Below are 12,500 nucleotides of genomic sequence, written 5' to 3'. Positions count from 1 at the left end.
ACCTTTGCGAGAGTGCTTACTGGGGCCTAATAACTGAAAGGAGCGCTTAGGCTTAATCAGTAAACAAGTGCTTTTCTTCTTCACATAATCTCGTGAAAAGTGTAGTTAACTGAACCGCAAAGTGAAAGCTAAAGAGTGATACCTGGTTTAGTCAAGTTTTCATGTCCATTTTTAATTCGTTTGGGAAAACGGCAGAACGTTTTAGCTCACTTAAGGTGCTTGGATACGGTTGAGGTATAACGCGGTTACATGATATTCATGGAGATTTGTTTTTGCTTAAATGAGTACTAGTAAATGGTAATCAGTGAAATCAATCAAGTCTAGTGTGCAGTTTAGACGTTCCGCTGGAACTCACTTAGAGAGTCTGCCTATTCTAGAACTCTAGACATTCTAGACATTCTAGAGCCCACAGAGGGTAACATATAACAATTGAGAATTCTAGAACTTAGAACTCTAGAACTCGGAACTCTAGAACTCGGAACTCTAGAACTACGAATTTCACTGACTTAGAACTCTAGAACTGGAGCTCTAGTACTTTAATCAGAACCTTAGAAGTTTGCACATACGACCATTTTACTAGAATGATATAGGACTTTCTATAGAGCTCTTCAAACTAGAGCAGTTCTAGAATGCTATAGAACTTTCTAATGTCATAACCTTGACCATTCTATATTTCACATATAATCAATATAGAGCTCTTCTAACTAGAACAGTTCCAGAATGCTATAGAAGTTTCTTATGCCTTATGTAATTAATCACAATTTCAATTAGAAAAACAAATGAAAGTTTTCATCCAGGGAATGGCTCTCGTTCAGGCAGATTTTCTTTGTCTTCGTCACTGAAATCAGTGGATTTGACTGAAAAGCTAATAATTTATTGTTGTCGGAGATTGGATGACAAGAATTTCTGTTGCAATCGGAAATTCAATGACCTGGATTTGTGCTTCATGCTTTAAAAAACGAGGTATAGTGTGGAGTGCAATGTTTCGTGATTTTGACTTTCGCCTCATGTCTTAAAGAACGACTAATGTTCCATGTGTAGCGTGCTTGTATCGCCTCATGGCTTTAAGAACCACGTATATTTCACGTGTAACGTGTGCTTGTTTCGCGTCATGGCTGAGAGATATTTTCTGTCACACGCAAACTGACTTCCGAGAGTCCGATTGACTCTTGCCAGGAAGAGCTGTCTCCATCGGATCCGGTCGAGTCTGTTTGCCAACTTTTTCAACCCCCTCGCTCCTGTTAACCCTCACTTCCGGTACCACTGATCAAGCATTATGCACCCATTTCTGGTTCCGGTCGCGATCGGACTCAATCCGCCTGCGAGTGAAGACAACCCGACTCAGGTCGAGTGTATTGGACATGTATGTTTTGTTTGAGACGGCGATAAAATTCTTGTGGTTTTTAAGGGCTACGGGTCATCAGCAGCCCATGAGGCGATGCTGAATGGGCTATTGAACCCGTGGCCCTTGAGGGCCAAGGATCTAATTGTTTTAGTATCACCCAACTAGTCGGACAGAAAAGGCAATAATAAAGTTAGCAAATGCAAGTTAAAGAAATATTTAATTGGGAATTAAATGAAAGAAAGTGTCACGCTTTTCGCTACTCGAGGACTATTACTAATAGTCCTCTAGCAGCGTAGCCAATCAAAGTGCATGATTTGCATTAGTCCACTAGTTGAGTGATACTAATACATGTTATCATCATGTTAAAGAACATTCGAAATAACTGAAAAGTTTTCATCATGTATTTCCTTTGTATTGTACACTTGTAACCACAGAAAATATACTTGAAAACTGGGATATATACACAACTTGATAATTGATAATAGACACGTCAGGTCACCAAGATCAGACTTGATGCTGTCGTAAATGGCAAATAAATTCTGCGCATTTGACGTCGTTGTTGTAGGCCGCTATGTCTCGCGCATCCCTTTACAGTAATTCAGCTGTTGTTAAATGAGTCTACACAACATGAAGCATGACGTGAAGATTCGGTCGCTAAGTAACCGCCACACATGCTTTCGACCCATTGCAGAGGTCTCTTTTCCCGTACTCGTCAACCCAGTGAACACAAAGAAAAGAGAGCTCTGCTAGCAGGGAACCATTGACTAAGGATGAAGTGGTTGAATGCAGGGGGAAAGATTGATTCTTTGAATCCCACTGTAGCTTCTCGAATTAGTTTAACCGTGCTCTTTGAAATTTGTATATTTTTCTTTTTCTTTTTTTTCTTGCTCATCCTCTTTATTTTATCGCGGACTGATACATTTATAGTGATGCAGTATCATTCGAGGCAAATGTACTCGCTTTTGTAGAATGTGAAGGCTGGCTTTTTATAAGAAAATTACTGACTACAAGACAATACAATCGCGATGACTCAACTGAGTTACAATTCACTTTTTAAACAATTTTCTTACCTTGAAGAAAAAGGATCATATTGTTGACCCCCTCTTAACCTTCCACTATCACAAACCTTTAACACGCGCAATAAGCATGTGCTTTGTGCATAGTCTTAAATTGCATGTGTCAGTGGAGTTTTAACAAACAGAAGAGTATGGGATGGAATGAAACATCAACAGGAAAAATGGACCTTCACCGGCATTGGGGGAATTTGTTGAGAAAACTGACGAAAAATAAACACACACCGATGAAAGGAAAATAATGTAACTTTATTATTTACGGCCGGATTTTGTTATGTATATCTTTATATCTGTTGATTTATGTTTTTGTTTTGTGAGTTACCACTCAAGTATAGTCAGATGAGAAAGCAGAGAGACAATTCAGTCGCACTGCACTTGAGCGTGTAAGGTGCGCAAGTGCGACCACACATGATTTTTTAGGTGCACAACCAAAAATTTAGTCGCATATGCGACCATTTGGTCGCTAACTTTGAGCCCTGAAATACATTGCTCTAAATAAAACTTTTTGGAGCACATATTTACCCTATGAAACATCCTTTTCTTAATTTCTTATGGAAAATAATTCCTGAAAAGCTTACTGAAACAATTAATCAATCACACTATTCATACAGCTAAGGCTACGTGTACTTCAGTATCTATTCAACAGTTGTTATCTAGTCACGCGACCCATCATAGCTGATCACCTGTTGTATTTTTGTGTTTTTATTGTTGGATGTGTAAATCGAAATGAGAAATGTCAGTAAATTGAAAACTATATTTAAGGAAAGTGTGAAGAGAGCATCTTTTATGCTTTAAAATCTTTTTTATTAGAAAGTCACATGACTCTTGTTAACTGATCATGTGACGCATTTCATCTCTCACACTACTGTCTATCGAGCTCTAAACGTCAAGTAGCAAAGATTCAGCTATTTCCCCATCGTATTGTACACTTTTCATTGGGTTTATTTAATGTTACGGTTCAGCCTCGTTTTCATGCTGCAGGAGCGAGGGCCTAGACAAAAAAACCCGCTTAATGACTGATATCATAACATTTGGAGTGGGCAACTGCACAATTATTAATCACGATGACAAGACGAAGATTTTAAGCCATGTTGCCTGCTTCTACTCAAAGTGTTTAGTGAAAATGAAAAATGAGCGCCCTGCATGACAGTAATTCCTGACTAAAACTAAGTCATCCAGCTAAAGATAATCAATAGATTGATGGTGATCAAGTCTGCCAGTATTCATACAGTACTGTAGCATAACAATTGGCAGTCTTTTTGCTATACCTCTTTTTAATGCCATCACATCCTTTATACACGTAGATGAGCCAAATAATGGGACAGTCTTGCACTGGAAGCATTAGGAAAGCCCTTGATTTTTTCTTATGTACTTGATATTCGTTCTTATGTTACCCATTTTATTTTTCAATGATTTGACAGATGGTGGTCGCAGATGTCTACAATCATAGGTTTCACAAAGTGTTTACTTTGAGTGAGTCACTGACTCAAATTCTTGACAGAGATGACATATTTGTGTGAGTGATACGTGTACCCTTTATTTGGAAATTATTGTCGTTAACAAAGCTAAGGAGGTAACCATAAACTCTTAATTCAGGTATGAAGTGTTGCATAGCAAGTCAGATGATGAAGATGGTAATTCAGTGGTAATTCCAGTGTACCAGAGAGAGAAAAGGTACTGTTACCGTTTAATATTAAAACCCTATCCCTTTTAGGGCCGATTTACACGATACGATTTTGTCGCATGCGACAAGCTCACGACAGGCCTACGACATGACTTACGATTGTCGCAGCATTTTAAAACATGTTTTAAAATGCTACGACATATTTTCTGTCGTACACAACAATTGTAAATCATGTCGTGGGCCTGTCATAAGCCGTTGTCGCATGCGACAAAGTCGTACTGTGTAAATCGGCCCTTACAAATTTCTTCATCCCACAGCAGCTTATTTGAAATAATTTTGACTGAGAGGGATGTGAAAGGAGAGATTAAGCAAAATTAGCATTTCCTCAAATTGCCTTTGCAGCATACATGTAACTAATAATTTATGGATGAAATTGGGTAATATGGAGATGCATAAATTTAGTTTCATATAATTATACATGCCTTGGAAACAACAGGTGCTGGTAATGTAATTGACTAGTCAGCTTGCTTAAGGCCCTATTTTTAGTGAATGAGAGTGTTCAAGATGATATTGGTGGCCCTTTTCTGAGCTCTTCAACAAGCTGATTAGGCTTCATTGATTGAGAGGCCCATACATACATTGTGTACAGTACCTATGTTACTTGTAGGTTAAGGCAAGTGCAAACTCACAAAGGCCAAGTACCGTGTTGACATCATGTTAAATAATTACAATGTATGTCTAAATTGTAAATGGGTGTAAACATATTTGAAGGAGTGATACTTTGTTGCTTGCTTTCTGACAGGGTTCGTCTGACTTCCTACAACAGTTATTATTCAAGTTCTAATAAAGCATTGTTTGGCCTACCACTGATGATTTCTATTCCAAAGAAAAACTTGACTTACAGGGCATTGTACAACATTTTGTTGGAGAGAATGAAGTAAGTTTCAAGCCACAATATCATGAAAAGCAATAACCATGTGCAAACTTTGTGTGTTTGGATTTTAAAGGGACTTTACAAACTGTAATTGAGGTCCAAAAACCCCAACTCAAGCCTTTTATAAGCTGACTGAGTCTTTGCAATCAAGTCAAGCAACTGTTTTAATGCTAATAGGACTTTCTGGCCTCGTTGTCATGGGCAAAAGTTAAAAGAATTTATAAACCAAAATCAGGCCGGTACATGTAGATCAAATTAGCATAAGTGGACCATTTACTTAAGTGATCTATCTCTCACTTTTGTCTAATTATCTTTATGCAAAAAGAATGAGATTCATACATGTACAATGTAGTCCCCAGTATGTTGGCTTTGCCTTGTTTCCGGTTTGGGCATCTACGTGTATGGTCTCCTTCATTGCTTCAAAACTGTCAGGCAAACAGTACAACCCCATATTAACTACTCTGTAAGTGTAATGTAACTCACTAATATACTCCACTTGACTTCAAATCTGAATAATGTGATTTGATGACTCAAATTTGCTAACAGTGACATAAATACAAAATACCTGAATGCAATGAGCCAGAAAAATGTAAACAGGTTCGCAAAAACACTTTGATAAATAATTGGAGCGACAAGGCAAAAGTTCTGATAGTAAAGGACACTCACTGTACACTGCAGACAACTCCCTTGATAGTAATAATTTGGGAACGTGTAATTGTATTGCAAACAACACACATCCATATTTTGATGTATTTTTTTTGTTTTAGACGCTTTGTTAGGTTGCCAGATGAGGAGAAGGAAGTTGAAATGGGTTATGGAAAAGAAGAACCAGGTTTACTATTTCTTATTAAATTTTCAACCTCGGGTATTGCGTTTCTACCTTTGTCATTGGATCGCTCGATCTTGATTATCAGCTCATATACTGTAACAGGGATGTATCCTGGTTTTCAACTTTGGGTCTTTCTCTGGACCTCTTTTTGAAAAATTTGGTGGTGCATTGCAAAATTTTGGCAGTCCAGGTAATTAATATTCAAGAATTAATATTCGATCTATTGCCTCTTGTAATTTCTGCTGCAGTACCCTTTCAGATTTCTAAATTGCACAAAAATGAAGTCTTATCCCTCCCTATGAATATGTACTTAAAATGATCAATTTTTTTTGAAACTGTTATGCCGGTTGATTCATCGATCAAAATGTACATGTATGGGCTGTCAAAGCTCCATCGATCACATCTGAAAACGTCTCGAGGAATCAGTATGCTGTAGGAACTGTTGGCTCCATTTGATAAATGATCTACAATCCTCGCCAAAAATCCTTGAAACACCCCTTTCCCCTTGGCAGTGTTGAGACGACATTTCACTCTTTGACTGGCTACACCAACATTAAAAAAGGGAGGGGGACGAAAACGGTGCGAGAATGTTGAAAGTGTTTCAAGGTTTTTGTCTAAGATTGTCTGAAGTGGCAGGAATTTCTTTGAGCATGCGCAGAAGATGAAAGTGAGACTTAGAAAGTTATTGCTAGGGCAACGCGTGGTTATTATGTGTTGTTGCTGTTGTTGTGTAAATGTGCGAAGAGGATTATAACGTTAGTAAATTTTTGGTTTGATAATGGCAACTTCTGAAGGAGATTATAACTGTTATGAGGAGAGTATTGAAGACACGTCAGAGAAGGAAAGTGAGAAGGAAAGTGACCAGGGAAGTGAACACTTGCAGGATAATGGATGTTCAGAAGAGCTCGATGTGGGATCTCAAGAGAGGCTTTTGCATCGCGAAGTGCGTAGTGTCTATTTAATTTCTTACAGGCAAGCCAATCATGAAAAATTTCAAACAAGAGATTGTTTTGCTACATGTAGTTTATTTCACATTAATAATGTGTTTGTTATGAAGCTGACATGATCAAGTAAGGTTTCCTTTCTACCACTTTCATAATTCTGCGGAATTCATCTTCAATCGCCAATGGGCAAACAGCGTTTTGGTTTCTCTATCAATTAAACTTTGGACATCAACCACAGATATCGAAATCAGTTGATGCGTGACATAACCCACCAATCAGGATCTTTGGTTCCCACAGCACATTCAGGCATAATCCATTTGGACAAAAATTCTGGTTCGAATTTCCGAAATTTCCAGCCGGCAAATGAAACAGCACCCTGTGAGCAGAGCCCCTCTAAAATTCACCAGTGGGTGAGTAAGAGAGGCTCTGTGGAAATAGTGTAAAGTCTTTTAAGTCACCGCAGCCCAAGTTTCTGGGCTGGTCACTCCGCTCAAACTGGTTTAGGCAGCGTGCGCAGGACAGGGCAAAAGTCAAATCTCGAGAGGTTGACCTACATTTTCGAAAGGAAGGTTCTGGAAAAGACTGTTCCATCGGAACAGATTTTTGTCCAAATGGATCACTCCCTCAAACTCGACGCCGATGAAAAGCAATGGAATCTGTACGAATCTTTTTACTGAAGAATTTCTAGAAACATATCATAATGGTGTTCGAATTTTGAACTAAACAAAAACTCCCATTCACTTTCACATGTTCGGAAATTTCATTGAGGGAAGCCAAAACATAGTTTGGCACTTAGAGCTAGAAGGCAAGATTCCTGAGAATTATGAAAATCGCAGTAAGATATGTGATATCGGGTTGGCACTTAAGTGTTCTTCTTTTTTATTTGTATAGCTCTTCACTATTATCTTGTGATCAAAATCCTTATTATTCCTCATTGATTGAAGATTCTTCAAACAAGCCAAACATTAGACTGGTTACCATAGATTGGTGTAATTATTGTTTCCTGCTTTAGTGCGAATATGGGCAGGGCCTTCCTTGTCATCTGCTTTTTCTACGCGGTGTATGTGTAAACCGATCTACCGGTATTAAACTTTCGGTATATATATATGTAATTTTTTTTTTTTTTCAATACACAACATTTATTAACAAATGTTATTATACTTACAATACTAAGAGTACAATGACTATAGTACTTTCCATACAGTATTAATTTACACCATACAAAGCAATGTGAAGTAAAAAGAAAAAATAAAATACGAAACAAAAGTTGCAAGTACTTACAATCGCTATAATATTGCACAGTATACAATACTGTACAAACAAAAACTGCAAAGGTTACTGAATACAACCAAAATTAAAATGCGGTACATTGACGGAAAACACTCATGTACAATCAACAAGAATGTGAGTAAAAGTTGTGCCATTTAGCAAAGAAAAGTTTTTGTTGTCCCGAGGTAACTGCTATGTATTTTTCTAGTTCTATCTTATCCTGCACTAATCTTTTGAAATCAATAAGAGATGATTTATCGTTATTTAGTGCATTAACATAAAGAAAATACTTTCCAAGTATTATGATATGATTGCGGTATATTTTTATCAAAGGAATGCTGCAGTTTGTTTTATCAATTAAATAAGTATGGTGGTAGTTAGTTGTGAAAGAACAACTGTCTTTGCCCTCAGTCCTAAGAGTGAAAGTGGAATTATCTCTTGTGTTGCATAATATAAATATAAGCTGTAAGTATTCCTTCTTTATTGGCTGCAAGAGTTTCATAATGGAAATATGAGGCAGGGGCATCACTCTTATCTTAAAATTACTCCAAACCTTTGCGGGTGCTCTCCAGAAAAAAATTCGTACAGGCGCTGTTTTAAAGGAAACTGCGACAAACTATATATCAATACAAAGGTTAATAAATGCAGAATTCGGAAAAAAATGTAAGCGTTTTATTTATGTTTGTGAAGGTGAAGGAAGCCGGTAAACAGTAAAATGACCGAGCGCCATACCGTCGAATAAATCGGGTGTCAAACATGATCGCTGATGAAATGTAACTATACAGTGTCAATCCCAAAGCATCAATCTTTCAAAGTGTGTGAGCATTTTCCCGTTTTCCCATTGGTTCTCTTTTTATAGGGTCTGTCAAGTTCAACTATTTAAAAAATTCGAAACGTGTTGCATTTGGTTTGAGCAACAGTGCCGACACACTTTCGTTCCTTGAACATTTCATTGAACATTTCAGCCAAATTTCACGGAAATCCGTTAGTTCTAGACACCCTATTAATTCATTTGAAGAGAATGCATCTCATCAAAATCGTAGTGCAAGTTTTCACCTTCAAAAGAAAAACAAGCATGTCATGGCTTTTCTGAGAGTTGTGTCAACAACGGGCTCACACTGTGAGCCGCCAGCCAATGATATGATAGGACCCCAGAAGTTCACAGCAGGCAAAATGGTGCTCCCCAGGAAAGCAATAGTGTTTTTAGTCACATTTCATCCTAGTTAGCTCCCTCGTGCCTATTTTCCAGTGGTAACAACTATGGGGAAAACCAAAGGTAAGAAAATTGCAAGGGCGACAAAGAGGAGCGAGATTACAGGGAGGCACTAATGGCAGACATGAAAACAATCGGTTAGAACTTTCCTTGCGCAATTTTTTTTGCTACTGGCTCCAGTTAAAAATGCAGGGGAAGAGCTGACTGCTGTACATCTTCTTGGGAAATCTTTGAAGGTTGATTAAACCTTTATCACTCTCCGCACGATTTTTCTTTTTTTCGTTCAAAAAATCAGTTGTTTTTTTCTTCTTGGGTCCTGGCTTAGCTCTTGTCTTTATCCAAGGACTTTTCTCTTCTCTTGAGCGTTTCATCGCGACGAAGTCACTTCGCTATTTTTGAAAAGCATTTCGCGAGTGTAAGCAAAAAAGGCTAATTATTAGGAATAGGAGCTGTTTTGCCCCAAAAAGGTCACTGGCGAGTTCACGCCTTACAAGATTATAACGCCTTTATAATTTATTAACTTTTTTTTAAAAATATAGTTTTCACATTCAATTTTTTGGAAAATTGAAGTTTAAATTATTATCTTTACTTTGGTCGAAAAAAAAATTTCGGCAAAAGTAGCCCACGAAGGTTTGGTGTAACCTTAAGTCAGAGAAAAAGCCATTCGAATGGCGGTTGGTGTAGTTTGGGTGAAAAAAATTGAAGAGTTAGATGCGTTTTTCCCTTACGTAAATTACCCACATTTCATCAATTTTTTTTGAACTACTGTAAACTTGTGCTAAGGAATTTTAGATGAGCCTATAAATTAGATGGGGGTAGTTTATTAGCGGAATTTTCAAAGCAGGTTCAAAATAAAATACGGTAGTGTTGACCCAAATATCTTTTTATGCTTACTCTGTGATAGTACTACAGTAGGTTCGTTTTTACAATGACAATTGTAAGATTTAGTTTCCAGCTTTTTGGATGATTCCACTTTTTTGCTATTTCTTATTTAACATGTTATGTAATGAACAAGGAAAACTTTGTTCTAAAACCACAGTAAGTTGAAAGAACATCTAGAGGAGTGGAGGCTTAAGAATTGGTTATATTTTTGTTTATTTTTACCTTCAGAACTAATGCACACAGCAGTTAAACCATCTTTAATTTTTTTGAAGATGTTGACATGAATGAGGAAGTGAAAGGTGGCAGTGAAACTGAAGATTCTGAGGAATCAGAATTGGAGAAAGCCTGTCAAAATGTTCATGTCAATGTGAGTATCATTGAGCCTGAAGAAGGTTTTTTCTTGCCTTATCATTGCTTGGACCAGTATTTGCATAGTACAAGTGTTTGAGCACATTTTGTTTCTTTATTCCAGTACTACAGTGTAGTTTTGTTTCCTTATTCTAGTTCATTTTTACGTGTCTGTGGTAGATTGGTTTTAGAACTATATAATTATATTATTTTATATTATGAATTTTAGAGTTGATAGATTCCTTCTGCGCAACTCAAAGTAGTTTGTTGAAATGCCTGTAATCTAAAGAACGAAAATTCAGACACATTATGTTATATATAAAGCGGCTAATAAAAGGCTGACACATCTGCAAATGCATCAACTGTCCATCAAAGAGAAAGAAAAAATAGCAAGGTACAGTACCGCTCGAAACTATTAGTGCATTTGCATGCGCTAATACCTCGTCTTTGCCGATAGTGTTCACCTTGGTTGGACGAAAACTGCAACCAAGGGAAAGACTAAAGCAACCGAATGCCACAGCCGACTTAATTGGGGTAATGTGCCACAAGAAAACAATGGTACTTTGCAAAGCATTGTTTACTGTTATCACTCCTTGCTCCCCAAGGAAAAGATTGAATATGCAAACTGTTTTTCACAGCACCGAGGCAACACAACGCACTGTCATGGAAAGCCTGTTATGTTCGTCTCATGTCGCCGTGACAGCTATATATATATGTAGTAATTTATATGTATAAGTTTTCCGCTATCATGATGAACAGTTCTCCCAAAGGGGTAAAAAGGACATTTCTTTAAAAAATACTGTGTGGATTACGCGTAACTTAAGTCGTCGCCAGTGCAGTCTGACAGGAAATATATTTCGAATCAAAAGCTCTTTTGCGTCCAGTCCAAATAGAAATGTTTATGGGATAGTTGTTGAAAAGCTCCAACTTTGGACTAAGCCTTATTGACGACTCAAGGATTATACCAGCGCAGAACTGTAACTGTATTCCCGAAGTTTGTTAAGCAACTCATTGTCGTGATCATTTCTGATTCAAAATATTAAGTGGCAGGTCATTCAGCATTTGAGATTGAAATTCGGAAATATTCATTCCTGTGAGTTATTAAGATTAACTTAAATTAATGCTTCAACGACCACACGATAGACAAGTTCAAGCTTCTGCCAATTTGGCGTTAAATATTCTAAGCTGCATGCTTCCGTCACGCAAGCCAAAGCGATAGCTCATGAAATACGTTGTTTGATGCAACTGCTTAAGGAGTTTGTAACAAAAGGAGAGCCACGTTGCCCGAACGGCTAACAATTACTTCTAAAGTTAATCGTTTTCTTCCATCTTTGGGTTGATGAGATCGAAATGCCTTAAATATTGCGTACCTTTGAAAGCCGGCCGCTCGCTGGAATTTCTGCTGATCTTTATAACATCTGTATTGAAGAGATCTCGAACACTATTTAGAAATCTTGTTGTTTGCTGGAAAAAGAAAAACGATAAATGCTTTTAGTCAGAAATTATAATCGCATGTGCCAAACATCGCAGATTGTAAATATGGCAAATGTGCATATTGCATATGCAGATTTCCTTCATAGCATCTGCTCCAAATACCGTAAAAGCATACCGCGTCCACTCTTAACCACGACGTAAATCAACTGGATAAAATCTAGATGAAACCTCGGTTTTCGGTTATCGTAGACGAGGTTTTACCTCGGTCAAAATGGATATTGAATCTGCGGTTTCACCTAGTCAGAACCGTGGCAAATGTACAAATAGTTTCAAGCGGTACTGTAAGTCATGAAATGTTTAATGAGGGACAGATCCTGGGGGGGATGAATAGCGTGGCTAGCCACCCCTCATTTTTGTGGTTGATAAATAAATTAAATTTACAAATTATTTACGATCTGACAATATGCAAGTTTTATTTTTTTCAAATCTGGCGGGCTTCTCTCTTTGCACGGTATGTCTTAAGGTACCACTCAAGTATCTGATTTGCTCGCTGCTTAAAAGTAACGAAGAAATCTATAAATTTTCTACTTTTGTAACCGAGGATT

At 37.5% G+C, this 12,500-nt stretch overlaps 1 protein-coding gene across 7 annotated transcripts in view; it reads left to right on the top strand.

Annotated features, from left to right (window-relative positions):
• The window catches only part of LOC138017033 (ubiquitin carboxyl-terminal hydrolase 15-like), a 167,775-nt gene that overhangs the window by 125,253 nt on the left and 30,022 nt on the right, over positions 1–12,500 (top strand). For all 7 annotated transcript variants that reach the window (XM_068864243.1, XM_068864241.1, XM_068864242.1 and 4 more), the window contains 5 exons: positions 3,840–3,934; positions 4,015–4,092; positions 4,845–4,979; positions 5,744–5,808; positions 10,386–10,480. In XM_068864243.1, coding sequence (XP_068720344.1) covers positions 3,840–3,934; positions 4,015–4,092; positions 4,845–4,979; positions 5,744–5,808; positions 10,386–10,480 — 468 coding nt within the window. The remainder of the gene's footprint in view (positions 1–3,839; positions 3,935–4,014; positions 4,093–4,844; positions 4,980–5,743; positions 5,809–10,385; positions 10,481–12,500) is intronic.

The sequence above is a fragment of the Montipora capricornis genome, chromosome 9 (assembly GCF_036669925.1).
Source record: "Montipora capricornis isolate CH-2021 chromosome 9, ASM3666992v2, whole genome shotgun sequence".
In the NCBI taxonomy this organism is placed as follows: domain Eukaryota; kingdom Metazoa; phylum Cnidaria; class Anthozoa; order Scleractinia; family Acroporidae; genus Montipora; species Montipora capricornis.
The sequence above is the reverse complement of the archived record's forward strand: the minus strand, read 5'-3'. Positions and strand labels throughout refer to the sequence as shown.